Source organism: Aulonocara sp. 'chitande type north' Nkhata Bay, linkage group LG7 (genome assembly GCF_057382095.1).
Source record: "Aulonocara sp. 'chitande type north' Nkhata Bay isolate Kocher_YH1m ecotype deep benthic linkage group LG7, A_spYH_male_GT1.1, whole genome shotgun sequence".
In the NCBI taxonomy this organism is placed as follows: Eukaryota; Metazoa; Chordata; class Actinopteri; order Cichliformes; family Cichlidae; genus Aulonocara; species Aulonocara sp. 'chitande type north' Nkhata Bay.
In genome coordinates, this window is record NC_141350.1 from 30206190 (window position 1) to 30229615 (window position 23426).

Genomic DNA, 23426 nt, shown 5'->3' on the forward strand with positions numbered 1-23426 from the left:
ACTAAAAACGTGAGTTCTGCTAGCAAACCTGACGAGATGGAATTAAAAAATATATATTTTTGAATGTTTCAGTGAGAGGAAAATCTAAGAAACAGTCAAAAAAAAAAGGTTTTTGGTTGCATACATGTGTTAGTGTCGGGTTTACCTTAGACTGCCACCGTTGGGATTTTGTACTATATATGAAAACAATTGAACTGAACAAAATGCAGTATTTTACACAAGTGAATGAATTTTGAGCAAACTCTAAGCAATTAAAAAAATTATAGTCCGATTGATGCATCTCGTCGGTATGCGGACCGGAAGTTATGTCTGACTTCCGGCTGTGGCGTGGGGCGCTTGAATTGGGTGAAAGGTGAAGAAGACGACCCGCAGCTAATTTGTGCACAAACTGTGATCGCTTCCTCTACATTTCAACTCACCTGAGCCCCACCATGCTCCAGAACACAGGGTGAGTGCCTTCTCCTGCACGCAGAAGTCCATTCAAAAGTTCGCTGTGTAAAGTCCGCGGTTCGCCCGAAGTGTCGTCACGGAATGCTACGCAGCCCTGGAACAAGCGGAGGTTTTAAATTAATAAAATGGTTCGATTTGAGGGTTTTAACGCAGCCGAATTAATGATGAAGAGTTCCGTTGTGTAAATCTGCTATACTTTGTTCTTCTTCTCTTGTCGTCTGTCTTTTTGAGCAAGGCATTATGAAGTCCAAGATTATTGTATTGGATCTGGTGGCAACTGCTTATTCACAATGAGATTCTGCCCTTGCATGCAAACAGGCTGTTTCTGTTCAGAAACTTGTGTGGTCTGCATTTATTAACCACCTGATTTAGAGTTCAGAGCAGAGAAAAGCTGTAGAACTGTAGTGTATGTAAACAGTTTTAAACTGGTACCTCACGGGAGAGGAACTGAGCTGGTGGCATTGCTTTAAATTACAGGATCTTATCTGCAGCGTCTGGTCACTGGTGATCAGTCTGAATTCAGCTTAAACATTTAATTAGCTGCATCGGCATCCACTCGACAATCCCAAGGAATCAACCCACTAACGAGTGGCCATTTTAATATAAATAAACGTTTTCGACCATAGTGGAGCCGAACTAACTGTTATAACTGTGTCTTTCATAAATAATTAGCAATTTGGCTGTACTCTGTCTGCCCTTTGACCTTTGAGTTGTAGCATTCAAAGCGTCAGATGTAGGAGTTTGTAGCAGCAGCAGCTACCGTGTAACTACCTCTGTCTGTTAGCTCCCGGGCTAATTAAACGCTCCCTCCTTTATTTGTTTTTTAGCAGGAAAAGTTTGCCTGAAGCTCGTTTTTGGACTGAGACTTATTCAGATGATTTTTTTGTTCGAACAGCCGCTGAACGCTAGTGTAGTTAAGCTAACCTTACAGGAAGTGAATTTTCAAAATAAAACAATGTTGCTGTGTAGGTTTTACTATTAAAAACCAACAGAAACTTGCATATTTGGAATTGACAAACAATTCAGAGTCCTGTGTGTGTCAAATATATACATTTTATTAATTTAATCTCAAATATGGCCCGTACAAACCACCACCTGCCAACTCAATGAAATTTCTTTAGATTTTTTTTAAAGAAATTAACGCATTCCTTTGTTTCCTATTTTAAGAATATTAAACATTTAATTAACTTAAAACAAGAAATAAAAAATGTAGGGCGGATTATTTAGGTTCTTTTAATTTTCTTCTGTCTTATTTTCATTGAGGGGAGAAGGGAGGTGTTGGCATATAGGTTAACTTTCTTCCTGCTGCAGGAAGCTAGCTGGCTGCACGCTCTTCATCACTGGAGCGAGTCGAGGAATCGGGAAGGCCATAGCTCTGAAAGCTGCCAGAGATGGTGCCAACATCGTGATTGCTGCCAAAACTGCTGAGCCCCACCCCAAACTCCCCGGGACCATCTACACCGCAGCACAGGAGGGTGAGCGCTGACAGGTCAATAAGGTAACGAGCAACCTTTGTCTCTGAACTTACACTTTGTGTGTGTGTGTGTGTGTGTGTGTGTGTGTGCGCGCGCGCGCGCATGTTGCAGTGGAGGCAGCGGGCGGAAAGGCATTGCCATGCGTGGTGGACATTCGTGATGAGCAGCAGATCGGAGATGCTGTTCAGAAAGCCGTTGACGCATTTGGAGGTAAAGACACTTTTTCAAAATCACCTTTAATCAGAACAGGAAGTAAATTCTATCCTGGCAACACACCACCTTATCAGTGACATCATCAGTTCTTGTCTGATTGGCAGGCATCGACATCTTGGTGAACAATGCAAGTGCCATCAGTCTGACAGGAACTCTGGAGACGCATATGAAAAAGGTCGACCTGATGCTGGGAATCAACCTGAGAGGAACTTACCTGACGTATGAGCACATACCTGCGTTTGTTTTTTTTAAACAGGAAGTGAGCTAAGACGCTTAAAGCTACAGCAACTCATCCATCACACGCAGACACGATTGGTAGTTCCAGGTCTGTGACAGGTGAGAACAGGTAGAGCAGGTAACCAGCTTGTCTCCTGTAAACTGTGAGTTCACATACAGGAAGTATGTTTACAGTGAGGAGTTACAGGTGACTGTTTGAGTGCCAGAAAGGCTGATCAGGGTTAATCATTCAGCTCTGAGTTGATAAAAGAAAGCTGCCATCACTGATTCACCATGACAACGGGCAAATAAAGAGCAGAGTCTGCATTTGTAATCCAGTGGATCAAAAAAAGATGTTTCCATGTGACCTGATGATGATGTGAGCACAACAGCATAGTTACATTTCTTGTAGCTTTAAACCAAAACGGTGTGACTCCCAAACACACACTACACCTCATGAGAACACGTACCACCAAAGTAAACATAAAGGTCGTCAAACGGTTTCACCAACAAAGTTTTGAAACTGACGGAGTGACACAACTCTCCGGTGGTGTTTTTGTCCTGCAACCTGTTGTTTGCCAAGTATATTTGTAAACCCCTGCACCGTGAGCTGAGCTGAAGTGCACTAAATATCAAAGAAACAAGTTTCAGTGCTTTTAGCGGGAATAAAGTAGCCACATGTTTTTATCAGCTCATAGCAGAGGAAGAAGACCACACTTTAGGAGACGAGCTGACACCGTCTCATCAGGCTGTTCAGAAACCTGAGTGAGTGGAGCGCATCGTGGAAATGCTGCTGGTGTCCTTTAATTTCCACCAGCAGGTTGTTAAACGTTGCACTGCTGTAATAACTGATTTGCATGATTTATAGAAATTGTTCAGATCATGAAAGATTAACTTATCAAAGTGAGTTCAGTGTTCACTTGAGTTCAGTTTACATTAGTAATGTGTGTTTCACCCTTTAGGATAATTGACGAATGGAAGGAATTTTTCTTCACTTATAGAAATCGTAGACATGGAGCAGGGAAAGGTTTCACTGGATCACTGAAATAAGACATCTGTTGCTATTTCTTTAAATTTTCATATAGTGTGGTTAAAAGTCATATTCTCTGAGCACCAAACATCTCCTTATAGTTTCTGCTTTCAAACACTTCCCTCACATCATGTTTCCCACCAAGTTGAAGGTAGAGAAGTCACAAGTAAGAGGTGCATGTCTGTTTAAGCTTCTTTAACCCTCTGTCCTCAGATGGTCCTGCTGTAAAGTTGAAATGACACTAGGTGGCACTCAATGAGCATACATGGGTGCTACAGCAGTCTTTCTATAACATCATAATCTAGCTCGCCATAAACACTCCTGCCTGATGACTTCACGAGCCGCTGGTATGAGCGGAGCATGATGGAAGCACTCATTAAACAGGTTTGGTCTAAACACCAGTCGCGCTTGTAATCTACCACACTATCAGTACACTGCTCTCTGTGTGCGTCAAAACACGATGTGCTGTGATTTGGGTGTCATTACTTACGGTGTGTTCACACCGAACGCGATGGACGCGAATAGAGCGTCAGGTTTACATGTAAAGTCAATGGAAAGGCGCGATGACGCGCGATTGCGGGTCCCGCGAAAATTCGGAAGCAGATTTGCGTCGCCAAAACGCGTGAAACGCGCGTCAGTGCAGCGCGTCTGGCGCGTTTGACTCGCGAATAAAACCACGCGCGTGAGTTTTTGTGTTGCATTTTGTGCATACGCGCGTTTCGCGTCTACCGCTCGAGTTGGAAAAATCTGAACTCCAGCGTCAAATCGCGCCGCGACAACCAATCAGGAGCCTGGTGACGTGGCTGTTACCTAGGTCAAAGGGGCAGATCCAGCCAAAGCCTTTCATACTTCAATGGAGGGGAAGGCTAATCAATGCGGTAGCAAACAACTCGGAGCTGTACAACACCAGCTGCTTTCAGTACCAAGACAGGAATAAAAAGGACCGAGCTTGGAGGAAGATATGTGAAGAGATCGGGCAACCTGGTAAGTTCATTCATTTCTCTTTTGAAAGTTTTCACTGACCCGGGGAAGCCGCACAAAAGCTAGCAAGCCACCGCTATTTTCCCACTGACGTACAAATACCGTTCTGCTTTTATGCATGTTGTCATTTAGGAATATATTTTATTGTTTATTAATAAACAGCACACAGTGGTCCCGCTGTTCATCCGTCACTGCTTTGCTTTTTCGCTGATTTTTTATTGCACAGTACAGCATTGCATTCTGCAGCCTGATTGACAAATCTCCTGCGCTTGCCAAATTTATCACGTTTGGTTTTGATAACCATCGCGTCCAATAGAAAAAACAGCACAAAAACACCCATAACTATGAGCCTCATTCGGAAATAGACACCTGCACCGTGAGGGAAAAAGGCGCACGAAAGTGGCGGGCAGATGAAGACAAACCGCGGCATAATAATACTTTTACGTTTTGCAATCTACAAAGGTTTGCACTTTGAGAATCAATTGTGAGAACTGTGACCAATGTTCATGAGTGTGGGGAAAACAGTGTATAAAGTGCGTGGCCAGGGGCTAGTTATTCTGAGAACCCCTACAATAAATGAGGGACCACTGTCTACTCTACAATTATTATATCCAACCTGTTAACATTTAATACTGTATTGATAGAACCAACTGATTCTGCAGCAGAGCATACCCAGTCCCTGAGCTCCTGCTGCTGCACCCACAGATATGTACAGCAAGCACTGATACCTTTTTAGTCGGTGGGATTCCCTTGTGATCACCTTTACTAAATATCTACAACCAATCTGATTATATCCTGTTATTGTTTTTTTTTTTTTTTTTTCAATGTTGAAATTAAAATCTAGTAGCAGCCTTCTCATTTCTTTGTGTTTTGTGCTGTTTTACAGGCCCACAGAGGAGGACGGCTCCGAGGCAGATGAGGGACGGGTCCCAGGACGGTCCATCGGCGGTGGAGCTGGCCATCCTGGAGTCCCTGAAGAGGCCACACCAGTCTCCAATGGAGCATTTCCTCCTCAGCCTTGTTCCTGCTCTGGAGAGCAGCTGGTCCTTTTTATTCCTGTCTCTCTGTAAATTCTTATATTTTATATATTTATGTTTAATGTATTTCTGTGTGAGAATTTTAACATTATTTCAAATAAATTTTTATAATGACTGTCTCAGTTCTACTACACAGCAAATGTTGGCACACGACTTGACACATGTAGAATTTATTTCATATTATACTAATGACAAAATATACTGATACAGTGGGATGCAGAAGTTTGGGCAACCTTGTTAATAGACATTATTTTCCTGTATAAATCGTTGGTTGTTACAATAAAAAATGTCAGTTAAATATCATACAGGAGACACACACAGTGATATTTGAGAAGTGAAAAGAAGTTTACTGGATTTACAGAAAGTGTGCAATAATTGTTTAAACAAAATCAAGCAGGTGCATCAATTTGGGCACCACAAAAAAGAAATGAAATGAATATTTAGTGTATATCAATGTGTGTGTCTCCTATATGATATATGGGGTGCCTTTGTCTGGACGTGCTTCCCATCCAGAGCTGCACAGCACAGAGGAAAGTTCCAGCGTTCCTGGAATCCCTCTGTGATGGACCGCCAGTCTCCAGGTGAAGGCACAGCCATGAAGTCGTCCACTAGACAGTCCCAGATGGACGTCGCTGCCTGGGGGGTGATCTGGCTCACCGTGGACACACCGACTCTGAAACTGAACGCGATGGTCCTGAAGGAGTCCCCGGTGACAAGGAACCTGGACAAAATTGTTCAAAATCAGTATTATGTGTACTGCAGTTACAAAATACATTATTCAAATTCCAAAATACTTTTGTGATGTCAGATTTAAATCACAAAACATGAATCTTACATAAAACATTTTGTAATTATAAGGATAATTACAAAATGTATATTAGATGATATCTAAAACAGTTGTGTTTTGTTTTAACTTTAACATATCATAATTTGATTGGTAGCAACTTTCACAACTACAGTGAGCCAATCACTCATAATTCCTAAACATGTCAATCAGGTAGGAATGAAGTAAGACATTAATAGAAATAAAGAGTTGTGTGTTGACATGTAGCCCTTTCCTTGCTTAAATCATTAATATTTTTGAAAAATTAATCTGTGATAAGACAGCTTATCAAGATAGAACCATGTAACTAGAGATGAACCAAACTGTTCAGTTTTATCTAACTCTGTTTTAATAAAGGCTGTGACCCCTGTTATAGTCTGACAGCTGCAGGGATTATATACAAATATTCAACTATCCCAGAATTAAACCAGGTCTAAATAAAAAGGAGTGAGTATCACTACAAGGTTAACTCAGTGGTGCTAATGCTACAGTTTGATATCAGCAAACACCGAGCGCATACATTGATGTGACACCACAGCCATGCTATCATTGCAAACACTGATAACAGCATAAATCGAATTAAATCGGGAGCTTCTGAGTATCACTAGAAATATTATAAAGAGTCGTCTCTGTACCACAGTTTGCTTTCAGTAAACACCGACAGCATTCACTGTTAGCATAGCACATCCATGTTAGCAGTGTATAACTGGATGGATTAGCATATTAGCACAGATATCAATAAAGGACTACCGTATTAAATAGTTTTACTAACCTCAGGCAGACGGACAGGCGCTCTGCAGGTGGGATTGAGCGCCTGTAGTTGGTGTCTAGGCGGGCGATGCTGGGACCGACGAGGGAAAGCAGGTCCTCAAACTGGCCGAGTGAATGACGGTGATAGCGCTGGAATCGGCCGTCATCCAGGCGCAGCTCCTGGAGCAAGTGGTGAAACTCACCAAACTGCTCATGCCTCTGGAGGACCTGATGGACCCAGGTACGGCGAGGATGTCCTTTACGCCGCTACTCTGCTCTCCACAGTACATAGAGAAGGGAGACTCTCTCTTCAAGCGCTAGCTCGACAGCTGCCATCTTGCAAAAATACCGGTCTGGCACAACTCCCTCCCACATTCCTCCCACATTTCCGGTTCACGCGCGTCAAAATATCATATTTTGACGCGCGATGGATTTTTCTTGGACACGCGTTGAGACGCGAATGTACACGCGTCAAATTAGGGGCGTTTTGGAGTTGAGGAGATGGACGGTTTGCATTTTGTGAGTCAAGTTAAGGAGGAGTTAAGGAGCCACGTGTCCTCAGAGTTTCATGAGACTGGAAAAACCAGAACTCGATACGTGCTGAAAACCTTCCAGTGCTGCCAGTACTCCTTATCAGGCTGAGCAGGTTACACCTTTGCCCCGTGACGAATTCAGAGGCCTTGGTTTGAGTTGGGCTCAAGCTATTTGCTGTGTTTGTGTGTTTACGCCTGCGTGCTCTCTTGTCTAGCCTGTCAAAATACAGGCTGAAGAGCCCAAATAAAAAAAGAGTGGCTGCGTATAGGACTCAGATAAAAACAGATACTTTGGTGACTTCGAGAGTCAAACTAAATAATTTTAGACTCTGTTGAACATTTAAAATTTTGCCCTGCAGCATTTAATGACTGCATCATATTTGAACTTGGAACGGTGTCTAAACAGCTCATAGTGCAAAAACTATTTAAACTGCATTTAGTCCAGTTTTAGATTAAGTCATTTCAGATCAGGGTGAGCTGATGGATGATGGTCAGTGATCAGTGACAACTCGATTTTTAGCCATTTATTCTGTACACATCATTATTTCAGGCCAAACTTTCTCATATCCATCAGTGAAAAGTTGGCTGTGAGGCCACGATGGACAGTTGGTATGAGTACAGGTGTAAAAGGAAACTCAGGGCAGATGTTATGAGTTAATCTTGCTGCTCAGCTGATATTCGCCCACATCTGTTCACAGTAAAGAGAACTCATGCATCGCTGTGAACATGTAAACGTGTCTTCATCCTGGGAGTTGGGAATAAACTCGTGGTGTGGGCTGATGAGCGCTTTGTGTGTTTTGGGTTTCAGAGGGTGAACGTGTCGCCCTGTCAGCTGCGTGTCACTTCCTCCTGCCTCCCCTCAGTATCACTCATGAAAGTGACTTTAACATTTAAACTTAAAGTCATTTGTGTAAGGTTGACAGTCCTGTGAGGGGGAAAAAAGAAAGAAAGATGCTCCTCCTTTTAAACTGATACTGTGTGAGATCTGTGTTGTGGGGCAAAGCATGACAACACCAGCAGAGGGCAGTATGAACTGGAGCAGAGTGTAGCGTATTCATGTAATCAGATACAGCTTTGTCTTTCAATGATTAGAAAACAAGACACTTAGGAAAACACTTGTGTTACTGGAACAGGTTTTCAAATACATGTGGACAGTAACATGTATGTGGTCACACGTGTTTGATGGGTCTGTGTTTCAGGTCTAAGCTGGTCATCCCTCACCTGCTGAAGAGTCGGAATCCTCACATCCTGAACCTGTCGCCGCCTCTCAACCTGAACCCCGTCTGGTTCAAGAACCACACCGGTAACTATAGCAACTATCTGGCCCTGTGTCCCATCATGCATCTGTACAACCTTTACATGTCTGATTTGTTTTTTTTAAAGCCTACACAATGGCGAAGTATGGCATGTCCATGTGCGTACTGGGAATGGCTGAAGAGTTCAGAGGTCAAATTGCCGTCAACGCCCTCTGGCCGAGGACGGGTGAGCAGCTGTTAGCATGCTAACAATGCTAACACTTATTCTGTAATATTAACCCTGCTCTGTGTTGTTGCCATAGCGATTCAGACAGCAGCCATGGACATGCTGGGGGGAGAGGGTGTCAGTAAACAGTGTCGGAAAGCTGACATCATAGCGGACGCTGCCTACGCCATCCTGTCCCGTCCGAAAGATTACACGGGTCACTTCCTGGTGGATGAGGAGTTCCTCAGAGAGCAGGGCGTCAAAGACTTCGACCAGTACGCTGTCCAGCCGGGTCACCCTCTGCTGCCAGACTTCTTCCTGGATGAGACTCCAGAGTCACTGGTGGAGAAGATGGAGCAGCACGGTACAAACAAACACACTGCTGCCTGCCAGGCACTGGCTGTGTCCCAATTAAGAGACCGCACGCTTGAAGTACGCGCACTACGCGTACTACGTACGGTGCGTACTATAAGTACGAGAAGTGCGGAAGTGAGAGGCTTGTGAAATGGGACGGTCTAGCCTTCGTTGCGCTGTTCAGGTTGCCTAGCTACCATGATACTAACCGCGAGAAACGTTTCATACAGCTTTGTTTGACAGAAATGAAGGAGAAAAATGTTTTCTTGGTCATTCATTTTTGTCATGACATCACTTTGATTAGTTGAGTATCTGAGGCTGAGACCACGGGACTGTAAAACATGATTGTTGGGCTTCATTTCTGTACTGAAGTCATTTCAAGATTAGTGAGTAAATAACAATTAGCTAATGTTGTTCATGAGACTAAAGTCATCTCACTTTGGTAATGTAAATATTAGAGATGTACCGATCCGATATTACGTATCGGTATCGGTCCGATACTGACCTAAATTACTGGATCGGATATCGGAGAGAAATAAAAAAATGTAATCCGATCCATTAAATATCAAAAAAGCACCTCACAAAACTTGCAACACGGCGTAACTCGGCTCATAACCGTAGCACGTCGGAGCAGTGTGTCACGTGATAGAGCGGCTGTGGCGTGCGAGATCTGTTGTCTGGTTCAGCATTTGGAGCCTCGCTACCAAACTGGCATTCATCTCCGAGGAAGTTATCCCAGAGAGAAGTAAAGCAAGTGTGTAAGTTCATCTCTGAATATTTGTAAAGCATTCCAGCGTTAAGCTTAACAACCGATATATGGAGCGACTGCCTCTCTCTCTCTCTCCCTCCGTCTCCTGCTGCTACTTCAATCGTGAAACTGATCAATGATCAGCTGATCGGCTTTTCTGTCGCGAGTCCATCTCTCTTGTTTGTTTATCGCCCACTTCGCGCCAGAAAGAGGAAACCAGCGGCTGAACAACACCAGCACGTTTAACCTTGATAAGCTGTTGTTAGAATTTATTTAATATTTCTTTCTACACCAGGATCCTTTTCTACGTAGCTGACGCTGGTAACTGTGCAGGGGCGGATCTAGCAAAGTTTAGCCAGGGGGGCCGATAGGGCATGAACAGGGAAAAGGGGGCACAAAGACATACTTTTCTTTCTTATTCTCATTTAAAATGTTGAGCTTTTAATAAATAATTATCCGAATCTTACACCCAAAGTTTTAATCTGATGTAAAATGTATAGAAGTCCATTACTGTATATAGTAACGTTAAGTCTAATATACCCTAGTAAGCTATAGTACTTTTTCCATCTGTGCAGTCTGCAATTCTGTTGAAGAAAGATGTTGAATCTATTTAATTATTCTTGAAAAATAATTGATTTCTGTGCATTTTATTTCACACTTCATCAAATTAAAGTTTTTACGTCGATTAAGCATCATGAGGTGGAGGGTGGTTCCCTATTTATTTATTTTTTTTGCTGGGAGTTTGCAACCCTATTAATTAGGTTGCTTACTCTTTAAAATACCAGAATAGGGAGGATGGATGGAGTAGGTTTAAGTTTATTAGATTGATCAGTATTGAACTAGGAAATATTTTGGGTGCAGTGTAGTTTTTGCATACAGGTATAACAGAATAGCTTTAGTGTTGTTGTTTATTTAAACTTGAGTATGAACTTATACAAAATGCAGCAAGATATTAAAAAAACAGTTTTAATTAAAAAACACACTATATCGGATTCATATCGGTATCGGCCGATATCCAAATGTATGATATCGGTTTCGGACATAAAAAAGTGGTATCGTGCCATCTCTAGTAAATATAATATGGCCAATATTATATGTATTGTCAGATTATTATGATATATATAGATGGATAAATAGATATATATTTTACAGGATATATTACAGCAGTGAGCTTGAACTCTGTGTCAAAGATTCAAGTTGCAGTTATTTATATTTCCTGTCACATTAAATCTTCACTTAAAGACAAGTATCTTTGACAGTGCATATATAGGTGTATCATATATAAGAGACAAATGTTGTTCCTTCAGTATGTTGGCATTACTAAATTTGGCTCATTGCTTATATATATTTATAAAAAGAAAATGTACAAGCTGTGATAACTGTTTCTGATAAAATGAAGAGTAGACTGATATATGAAATATTCCTTTATTGGGTGAGAAAATCAGACCATGTCATAACTGCTTTAAGTCATACAGAATAGATATCAGAGCCTTAAACAGGCTGGCTTCTGCTAAATGGGTCAAACTGGGCAGAAAGTATACAAACACATAACATCCTTATAGAATATGATGTAACACTATAGATCAACTTACCTCAGAATATATAAAGCATATAAACAATTACAGCAATATGATGCAACAAACACAGCAGTGCTACTAATCCAAAATACTCAAAGCTTCATAGAACTGAAACAAACATTTATTTTTAGCTCCATTCTGCTGCTGATACATACTTTAGGTTTCTGGATATTAAACTTGTTGCTGCCTTTCATAGTGTGTAACTTGAAGGCCCTGAGTACTTTCTCCCACACTGAAAACACTGGAATGATCAAATTATTTGAATATTACCTAATAAGACTGATTCAGGACAGACAATTAGTTATTTTAAACTTTTCTAGCAGTCCTTCACAAACAGGGAACAGTCTGTCTATTCTCTCCATCTGTCAGCTGCTGGCTCTTCCTCCTCCTCTTCCTCACACACTGCTGAGTTTGTCCTGGTGGATCATCAGGGGTGCAAAGCCTCACAGATGTGCAGCAGTGGGTCCCTCAGTCTGTCCTCACTCTGGACACTTGCAGTTGTCACACATGGAAATCAAATGTGTGATAAGCTGCAGGATTCAAACACAAGTGTAATTTATAAATACATGTTCATACTTTTATTACACAATCAGAGAGAGAGTGCAGGACAGACAGACAGGTGTCTCAGGTGTACACACTGCTGCAAACAGGAGGATTTAGTGTTTGTGTTATTACGAGTGCTAAACAAGAAGAGTTCCCAGATGGTGCAGTGGACACATGTGTGACTCCTGTGATTAAAGCATCTTTCTTTCAGCTTAACGAGTGAACCGTCAGCTCGTTCAAACACACGTTAAAGTCCGTTTGGCTCGACACCACCGAACAGAGGCAGCAATATAACATAGCTAACATTAACAGTGCAGTGAATCCTGCTTGTGCCGTGATATTCAGGACTGCAAACCGAGCAGCATCACTGACTTTTAGCTTGTTGTGTTTGTGGATATATGACTGACTTTAATTATCCATGAAATCATCACAATCTCTGTAAGATTAAGGTCGACTATTGTATTATTATATTTTAAAGGCTTTAAAAGCAAGTTAACGCTGAAAGTACAAACATCGCTAATGTCACATAACTTTGCCGACATGTGGCCAACAGTAATGTTTTAATGTTCTTCATTATTAAACTTTCGCATATAAATAAGTGACACAATATTCAGTACTTGCTTTTGACAGTTCACTCTTCGGCCGCTCCCTTCTGCCGTATTTTGCGGCAAAATTATCCACACCCACCGCCGCGCTATGAATTGTGGGCTATATGGGACCACGAAGCGCGCACCGGACCACGCTTGATATTTGGGGAAATCGACAGCGCATTTGGAGTACGCATTTGAAGTAGACTTCGAATTGGGACAGCCGTCGTCGCGTGGCGGTAACGTAATCGCACTCAAAATGCGTACTTCAAGCGTGCGGTCTCTTAATTGGGACACAGCCACTGTAACGAATAGAACACCTGTCCTGTCTAAGAAATAGATCAATAAAGTAAAAAAAAGAATTATGAAGGGACTCCGTTAAATAGGAAAAACAAAGGAATTCAACAAATTCAAATCTAAATAAAATGCAGTGCAATAATTTGTGTTAGGAGAAATACTTTCAGTCACTGTGACATTATCAAGAATAAATGGGAACATTAAGTTTATTACCCTGGAGCTCTTTTAGCCAGTCACCTGGTGAAAAGACTAAAACTAAAAAAAATAAAGACGTTGGCTTTGACTTTGACATCCCAGCAGCCCCGGGGTCTTTACCATTTTTAACACCTTCTTATTTTTTCCTAGGGGCAACCCCAGCCTTTAAACCACCATCCTCATCATCAGCCACGCCCACCTCTGGAGGCCCAGTGGAAACCACGTTTGATGCCATCAAAGGAGTCATTAATGAAGACGTTGTCAAGTCTACTCAGGGCATCTATCAGTTTGACCTGTCAGGTAACAAGGAATTAAAGGGGCAAGTCCAGTGGGCGTGTCTTTAACATTTATGTCCATATAAAGAGATTCAATGGGCGTGTCTTCAACACTTGTTTATGTTCATATAGGAGAGCACACTGGCGTTTGGTTTCTGGACTTGAAGACTGGCTCGGGCAGCGTGGGGCAGGGTGAGCCCCCCACCAAAGCTGACGTTGTCATGAAAATGGACTCCAGTGACTTCAGCAAGATGTTTTCAGGTAACCTGTCACCATGGCAATAAAAAAAAATATGACTATAGGAAACATTAGTGAAGCTGCAGTTTTGTTATTTCAGGGAAACTGAAGCCCACGATGGCATTCATGTCAGGGAAGCTGAAGATCAAAGGAGACATGACGCTGGCGATCAAGTTGGAGAAACTCATGAATCGCATGAACAAGGCCAAACTGTGAAAATGAAACCCCACCCACATGTATACAGGCCCCACCCTCTTGCTCTTTGTTCCTGTACATGTTGCCTTAATAATAAAAACACATTAACACCTCAATAAAGCAACCTTAATAACATCCAGGCTGTGTCCAATACCTTCCTTCAGCTGAGTTCAGACAGCCAATCAGAAACCAATGTCCACTATAGGCTCCAGCAGTGACTCAGCCCCACGTTAAAATGCCCAGCTTTACAGCAGAAATAAACGTGTTTACAGCCTGATACAGAGACTGATTTGATCTATTCCCCTCGATAACAGCTGTTATGACAGCAGCAGGCAAGTACAGCCAGATATCAGACAGCAGTACTGTTGCTGGAGTGCATGCAGGGGATTAACGCAGTACTGACTATTTTTAATAGTTCTGTGTCTTTCACATTTTGAAGTGAAATGTGTTTTCATATCAGTAGTTATAAACACTAACAGATTATCAGATTTTAATTGCAAAAAAATGAAAGAAATACAGATGGGTGTAAGTTGATGATTATTAATGGGCCAACTAGAAGTTTCCTTCAGAATTAATTGATGGATGTGTGTCTTTGGTTTGACCCTGTTTAATCCTGAATAAGGTCTTATGCGAATCTGTAAAAGCATGAGTAGCTTTGATACTATTTACTATTTTATTTAGATTAATTTCCAGTTTTGATTTACTGCTAATAAATCAGTTTGGGATCTGCTTACCTGGTTGAGCAGGTGGCCCATGTTGGGTTTAAGTACAACCCTAATCCTGCATGTCTGTTCTCTAATTTGTTCCCACTTTCCTTTCTACCTTATTCTGTCTTGTCCGAAATTAAATCAGGTTAATTTCTTCATGGTGCTAAAAACAGAAACTAATTTTAATTACACACTAACAAAAAAACTCAAAGATTCCTGAGTGCATCAGCTTTAAAATGTAAAACCGAAGTTAAAATGCACGCATTTTTATTCATACAAATCGGGAACACCAGGGGGCGCTGCTGCTCTGAAGGCGCCCTGATTGTCTCTGACTTTAAACTATGACGCTGCCAGTGTGCATGCAGGAAGGCTTCAGTGAAACTTTAATGATTTAAATTTCCTGTGAGCTCTTTACGGTGGCCCCGTAGTGTAAAACACAAAAACTAAAAACTTGACTTTATAGAACATCTGTAAACAAATGTTTGTAGGTAAGACTGATGCAATAGCATGTCCACAAATGTTTGATGGGTCATCTTAATTTTAGAGGCTTTTTTCTGCTTCAATTATTAGTGTTTTACAGATGGCTGCTGGACCTCTCTTCTGATCTCCTCCTTACATACTGACAACAATTTAAACCACAATTTTCAAATTTGCAGTCATAAATCCATCAGACAGCTGCATCTTCTTGTCTGACTACCTCAGCCTTTTTGCCCTTTTTCCAGGCCTTAACAATGTCTTCTTGACAGCCACCATTCTGGCACCATTTCTGATGAGATTTTAGTGAACAGCAAACAATCAGCAGAAGGTCCAGATGCAGTGTCAGGTTTTTGTTTTTCCAATTCCATAACTTTCACATACTGTTTGTCCACTGCAGTTTTTTTAGGCCTCATACTTCTTCTGTCCTCCACTTGTCCAGGCTCCTTAACATTTTTAAGGACAGCACGGCATGCAAAGATAGGCTTAGGCTGAAGGCATTTTGGGAATCACCTTGTTGATGCAAATATATGGCTATCTAACTGTGTTGTCTTTAGCACTTTTATTCAAGTAAGGACATGAAAAACACGTTGCTACAGAGTGATAGCAACATCAGGAACAAGGAGCAGCAGGTGAGAACTAGCTCATTATTACTGTCTGCCTTTTTTTTTTTTTTTTTACGTGCCAGTTGGGAACCAAAAACTACTTCTATTTAGAAAAGGGTGCATTAAATTGTATCACTTAACAAATGTCAGTTATCAATACTGTAGTTCTTGATATCATGAATACTCTTAATATTTATGTTGGTAAGGCCTTCCTGTTATTTAATTTACATTTGTATTCTCTGCCTTCTGGTGGAAATATAACTGCGTATCATCTGCATATGTGGCACTGACCTGGGACTGTTTTATTGTGACAGGTCAGCCCTTTTGTATCTGCTTGTCACTCAGCTATTGCTGGAATGTCTGGTTCAGCATAGATAATGGCACACACCAAGGGCGTAGATATGGCATGGACGGAAGGGACATGTCCCCACCAATATCCAGCGATTATTGAATTGTCCCCACCAATAATTTGATCTCTTCGAGTAAAGAAAAACAACCCGATAGAAAGAAAAAAAAAGCGATCTGTCAGCATCTCATTCACCCAGAGGTGCAGAAAGAGTTAAATTACGTTCTCTACTGGAGTCCTACACTGTAAAATCTAATTAGTTCCCAGAACTCAAAAAAATTGAGGAAACTTGTTGCCTCAAACAAATTGAGTAAAGCTTAGCTAAAAATGACTAAATTAGGACAACTTATTTATTTTGAGTACTCTGTACAAGCTCATTTGTTCCCAGAACTCAAGAAAATTCGATCAAGTCTACGTAAGATGACCAAGTTAGGGCAACTTACTCATTTTGAGTACAGTGTACAGCCTTGTTAGTTCCCAGAACTCAAAGAAATTGAGGAAACTCGTTGCCTCAAAAAGAGTAAGTAAAGCTTACTTAAGATGACTGTTAGGACAACTTACACATTGCAAGTCTGCAGTATTAAGAATAACTTGATATTTCTGACTGTACAATTTTAATTGTTTACCTACTGACAAACATTTCAAGTTCAACTAAATGAAAAAACAATTTGTGGTAACCTGAATATGATTAAAAATAATTAACAACACTTTTTGTAATGATGTTAAAATCAGCCCAACTTTTATTTTCAAACACAACAAAGTATAACAGCCAACATACTGGACACTGTTCTGCTGAACAACAAACAATTATATTGCCATCACTGTTATAATCTCACAATGAAAGAAAGTCTCAGATGTAATTATTCTGAAAATAAGTTTAGGCCCACCACAAGTTTGTTTCGTACTTACATTACTTATATAATCAAAATAAAATATTTGTTGTTCTGTCACAAGTGCAGTCTCTGATTTAAACAACACATTTGTTTTTCATTCCAACACATGAGCTGGAATGTTGTAATGTTTTAAGGATGGCTTGTTTCCAGTCCAGGCATTACTGCCTGAATGACTATCATGGATCGAGGTGATCCAAATGTAAGTGCAGAAGAAAGTCTTTAACTTCCCTGAAGTACAGTGGCAGTGGATGTGGGTTGGAGATGCAATGAGCTTGAACCTGCAGGCGACCATCTTCACTGACCACACCATCTGTGACGGAGGACTCATCTCTCCTGGTGTTCTGCAAGCAAACAATCATATTTTTTGGAACATGAACTTAATTGCTTTCTTAAAACATTTTTTTCTGCATTTGGTATAAAACAGACTCCAATTTAGACAATCTCAGGCTCCCTCCCCACCAGAGAGGTGACATTCAATGTCCCAATTGTCAGTCTGGATAGCCCTGACCCCCACCCGACACACAATAATGTCATGAAAGCATCGTTTTAAAAAGGGCTATGCAAACATGGCCAATAACTTTCATTCTAATGATGTGCAAAATGATTTGGGACCAAAACAAATTTTGCTGTTAGAAAACTTGCAGACTTCACTATATACAGTGTAGACCCTCTAAACTAAGTTTGGGGGATGTGATCTTTCAAGAAATGCAGACCAAACTGTTGTTGTTTGTTTACTTACACAGCATGTCTTGTAGAATTAACTGGAGTCAACAGCAAAACTTCCCCAAACCAAAGCACAAATAAAACAATAAGTAAAACAGGCTGATCTAAAGTATGATTAAAGTTCAGCCTGATTAATATAAATGTCACTGACAGTTGCTAATATATTGGAAAACCAAAATACTTACCGCTGAGTTGATGTCTTTCTGTCCAACAACAGGAGTGCTGGTCCCGAGCCTCAAAGACAGTAAGAAGCAAGCAGAGGGAGAAAAAACAGAACATTTTTCAGAAACTGATTTGATCCTTAATGGCTGTGCAATTATTGTAACATAGAGATTGCTTATGTTGTTAAATAAAGGCTAGATTTGACATTAATAGATGCCACAGATGTTCAAAAGCTGCCACAAAGCATGAAAAAAATGGACGTCTCCGAAAACGTTAGAGCATTTTTGCAAATATGTGATGTCTTGATAAATCGAGCAGATACTTAAACTTTACACAGCTACATTCTTGCCTGAAAATATCTTAAAAGTTTTATTTTGTGACCCAGAAAAAGTCATAAGTTTTTTAGCCGCGCTCCTCCGCCATTGCCACGCTTACAAGTACGCACATACGGTGGCCCCTAGAGACAAAGCACGTACAAACTCCAAAACACTTGCAAACTCCAAAATACATGCAAACTCCAAAACACTTGCAAATTCCAAAACACAACGGAAGTGCTCCAGGACGCTAGGGGCAGTGTTGAGCTTTTGTTACCTAGTAACTACAAGGCCGCATTTTAAGGCCGATTACGCCACAGCGACATGACGAAGGCTGTCCCAATTCAAAGGCTGCTCGAAATACGGCCCTCAAATGCGTCCTTAATTTCCCTGAATTTTAAGGATGGGTCGGTGTAGCCTTCATGGCCCAACATATGGCAGATTTCATAGCCCGGCTGTGGTGTGGATAATTTTGCCGAAAAAAATGGTGGAAGCGGAGCCGCCGAAGAGTAAACTTTCAGAAGTACTGAATATTATGTCACGTATTTATTCGCGAATGTTTTTATAATGAAGAACATTAAAACATTACTGTTGGCCACAAATTCAATTTAGATTTGAATTTGTTGAATTCCTTTGTTTTTCCTATTTAACGGAGTCCCTTCATAATTCTTTTTTTTACTTTATTGATCTATTTCTTAGACAGGACAGGTGTTCTATTCGTTACAGTGGCTGTGTCCCAATTAAGAGACCGCACGCTTGAAGTACGCATTTTGAGTGCGATTACGTTACCGCCACGCGACGACGGCTGTCCCAATTCGAAGTGTACTTCAAATGCGTACTCCAAATGCGCCGTCGATTTCCCCAAATATCAAGCGTGGTCCGGTGCGCGCTTCGTGGTCCCATATATTGCACAATTCATAGCGCGGCGGTGGGTGTGGATAATTTTCCCGCAAAATACGGCAGAAGGGAGCGGCCGAAGAGTGAACTGTCAAAAGCAAGTACTGAATATTGTGTCACTTATTTATGTGCGAAAGTTTAATAATGAAGAACATTAAAACATTACTGTTGGCCACATGTCGGCAAAGTTGTGTGACATTAGTGATGTTTGTACTTTCAGCGTTTACTTGGTCTTAAAGCCTCTACTTCAAAATATATATATAGTCGACCTTAATCTTACAGAGAATCTGGTGATTTTGTGGATAATTAAAGTCAGTCATATATCCACAAACACAACAGGCTGAAAGTCAGTGATGCTGCTCGGTTTGCAGTCCTGAATATCACGGCACAAGCAGGATTCACTGCACTGTTAATGTTAGCTATGTTATATTGCTGCCTCTGTTCGGTGGTGTCGAGCCAAACGGATTTTAACGTGTGTTTGAACGAGCTGACGGTTCACTCGTTAAGCTGAAAGAAAGATGCTTTAAACACAGGAGTCACACATGTGTCCACTGCACCATCTGGGAACTCTTCTTGTTTCGTAATAACACAAACACTGAATTCTCTTGTGCTGTTTTGTAGCAGTGTGTACACCTGAGACACCTGTCTGTCTGTCCTGCACTCTCTCTCTGTTTCTTTCTCTCTGATTGTGTAATAAAAGTATGAACGTGTATTTATACGTTACACTTGTGTTTGAATCCTGCAGCTTATCACACATTTGATTTCCATGTGTGACAACTAGGGATGGGTACCGGTGTCCGGTGCCATGATGGCACCGGTTCTGACATAAACGGTAGTAACCAGACCGAAAAGCAGCGCACATTTCGGTGCTTTATTTCGGTGCTATTTTTTCCTGAGCTGTGATACACTTCTAGCCAATCATTTTACGTTTCCGAGGATAGTAGGCGGGCCCAGGTACGTACGTTCTTTTAGAGCACAGCTACAGATTAAAAATGTCCAAGGCGAAGCGGTCAAAAGTCTGCATATTTTGCTGTGAAGTACAGCCAAACTCAGCAGCCTGCAACAAGTGCTTTAAGCTGATACTGTGATACTGTCAAAGGAGGTAACACCTCAAATCCGATGAAACACCTGGCGACGCATAGCGTTTTTTTTAAAAGCCCAGAAATGCGCCGTATTTGATAGCTTGCTGCGAGACCTCACACCGAGCACATCTACTGCGGGTGGGTTGCCTGTTATGCAACATCCCCCAAAAACACAAAGAGGAGAGTCCTGGCCCCTAGCCCTGCCAGTGTAGCAGAAATGATGAGGATGATGATGGCAGCAGCAGCCGTTCTTCTCTGCGTGAGTAGCTTAATGTTGTTCATGTGTAATTTACGTTGAGTATGCTAACCACGTTATTAAATTAATGCATGTAAGGTGAACTAGTAAACATCATCATAGCTACATGCGGCTGTCTTCTTGTTTGATGGCAGATACTCCCTTCACCCTGGCCAAAAAGGCTAAAATGACCAAAGAAAAAGTGGAAAACAGTTAAACATGAGAGGTTTTTGGACAAAGTTTGTGTTTTTTCCATTGTTTAAGCACTGCTTCCAGCCAAGAGTGATACCATATATGCCCTATAGCTGCAGAAAAGGCTAACATGGTTATCTTTTTACAAAAAACAGCTGAACATGAGAGGTTTTTGGACCAATTTTGTGTTCTCCATTCTTTAAGCACCGGTTTGAGCACCGTTTAAGCACCGGCACCGTTTCAAAAGTACCGATTTGGCACCGGTATCGGATAAAACCTAAACGATACCCATCCCTAGTGACAACTGCAAGTGTCAAGAGTGAGGACAGACTGAGGGACCCACTGCTGCACATCATCTGTGAGGCTTTGCACCCCTGATGATCCACCAGGACAAACTCAGCAGTGTGTGAGGAAGAGGAGGAGGAAGAGCCAGCAGCAGCTGACAGATGGAGAGAATAGACAGACTGTTCCCTGTTTGTGAAGGACTGCTAGGAAAGTTTGAAATAACTAACAGTCTGTCCTGAATCAGTCTTATTAGGTAATATTCAAATAATTTTATCATTCCAGTGTTTTCAGTGTGGGAGAAAGTACTCAGGGCCTTCAAGTTACACACTATGAAAGGCAGCAACAAGTTTAATATCCAGAAACCTAAAGTATGTATCAGCAGCAGAATGGAGCTAAAAATAAATGTTTGTTTCAGTTCTATGAAGCTTTGAGTATTTTGGATTAGTAGCACTGCTGTGTTTGTTGCATCATATTGCTGTAATTGTTTATATGCTTTATATATTCTGAGGTAAGTTGATCTATAGTGTTACATCATATTCTATAAGGATGTTATGTGTTTGTATACTTTCTGCCCAGTTTGACCCATTTAGCAGAAGTCCGCCTGTTTAAGGCTCTGATATCTATTCTGTATGACTTAAAGCAGTTATGACATGGTCTGATTTTCTCACCCAATAAAGGAATATTTAATATATCAGTCTACTCTTCATTTTATCAGAAACAGTTATCACAGCTTATACATTTTCTTTTTATAAATATATATAAGCAATGAGCCAAATTTAGTAATGCCAACATACTGAAGGAACAACATTTGTCTCTTATATATGATACACCTATATATGCACTGTCAAAGATACTTGTCTTTGAGTGAAGATTTAAGGTGATAAGACATATACAGTGGGGCAAAAAAGTATTTAGTCAGCCACCGATTGTGCAAGTTCCCCCACTTAAAATGATGACAGAGGTCAGTAATTTGCACCAGAGGTACACTTCAACTGTGAGAGACAGAATGTGAAAAAAAAATCCATGAATTCACATGGTAGGATTTGTAAAGAATTTATCCATAAATCAGGGTGGAAAATAAGTATTTGGTCACCTCAAACATGGAAAATCTCTGGCTCTCACAGACCTGTAACGTCTTCTGTAAGACGCTTTTCTGTCCCCCACTCGTTACCTGTATGAATGGCACCTGTTTGAACTCATCATCTGTATAAAAGACACCTGTCCACAGCCTCAAACAGTCAGACTCCAAACTCCGCCATGGCCAAGACCAAAGAGCTCTCGAAGGACACCAGGAAAAGTATTGTAGACCTGCACCAGACTGGGAAGAGTGAATCTACAATAGGCAAGCAGCTTGGTGTGAAGAAATCAACTGTGGGAGCTAGAGCAGGGCGATATGGCCAAAAATATTTATCACGATATATATTTGAAAATTTGCGATAACGATATAACCGACGATATAATTGATGCGAGACAAAATACAACTCCACAACATTACTAGCGCAAAAAGACAACCTTCCATTTATTTTCACTTAAACAAGAAGCTGGTTTTTATGTACATTAAAGCTTTATAAAAATGTAACAGTGCAAATGCAAATTCCTTGCTGAAAGTTTAACCAAAAGGCATTTCCAGTAGAAATGGGCTGACATATCCTGAGCATAACCATGTATAATATCCACTGAAGTTAAAAAGAGGTGCTTTGCAACATTAAACTGCAGTGTGCATTACGCATTTTTCGGACCATAAGGTGCACGGGATTATAAGGCACATTAAGCGAAACAAAGCAGTCAGATAAATCAAACTTTATTAAACTCATTCTTCTTGCTTCCTCCACTTCTGTACCATTGATTCATTAATGTTGAATTCTCTGGCAGCTGCTCTATTCCCATGTTGCTGCAGTATATTAATGACTAACCTCGTATTGTGGATGGATTATCTCAGTTGTTCTCCTGACTGAAGTTTGGTCCGTTTACAGCATCCTGCCATGCGATTGCATTTGTCTCTAACCATGAAGAACCTTCACGTTAACTTTTATAAGTGGAAAAGTGTTAGTGTTCGTCCTCCAGCTTCACTGTTTATGTTATGCTAACATAGCTGTGTCGCTAGCGATCACGTAGCACGTCATTATATACCAGCTAGCCCAACTTCAGTAACCCTGCAAACGTCGCTGCTGTTTAGTTTCCTGTCTTCATTTATGTTGGAAGTGATAGCAGAGGTGTACGTTTGATTTTTTTCAGAAATCTCTCAGTCAGAACATGCAATATCATGCTTAGGTAACTAGCGAAACTAGCGAGCTAACTTCCGCTAGCTTCCTGCTAACTTCTAACTCCGTTAAATGTAATAACTTTTGTTTTCATGGATGCCTGGAAGTTAAACTTTATAGTTACACCTGGTAAAGCAGCAATGCTGATCGTTTTATTAAAGATGAAAGAATTTAGACAGTTTTTAACTCTAAGTGATGCTGCAGTGTTGTTTGACCTGAAGCATACGGAGTTTAGGACCCAGATTACTCCCAGATTTAAGAGCATCTTAGTCC

General features: G+C 41.0%; 1 protein-coding gene and 1 long non-coding RNA gene across 2 annotated transcripts; one reads left to right on the plus strand and one right to left on the minus strand.

Moving 5' to 3' along the window:
* Positions 1-294: 294 nt before the first annotated feature.
* Positions 295-14114, plus strand: hsdl2 (hydroxysteroid dehydrogenase like 2). The gene is made up of 10 exons (XM_086299968.1): positions 295-448; positions 1762-1925; positions 2037-2135; positions 2243-2357; positions 8708-8811; positions 8892-8990; positions 9067-9333; positions 13421-13570; positions 13678-13806; positions 13883-14114. The coding sequence occupies exons 1-10, from the start codon at positions 432-434 to the stop codon at positions 13996-13998; spliced, it is 1260 nt and encodes a 419-aa protein (XP_086156094.1). The 5' UTR covers positions 295-431; the 3' UTR covers positions 13999-14114.
* Positions 14115-17205: 3091 nt separating this feature from the next.
* On the minus strand, positions 17206-21763 carry LOC147325428 (uncharacterized). Its single transcript, XR_015130322.1, has 3 exons — positions 17911-21763; positions 17742-17781; positions 17206-17343 (listed from the first exon to the last, which is right to left on the minus strand). It is a non-coding gene; the product is annotated as an uncharacterized LOC147325428 (long non-coding RNA).
* Between the last annotated feature and the right edge of the window lie 1663 nt (positions 21764-23426).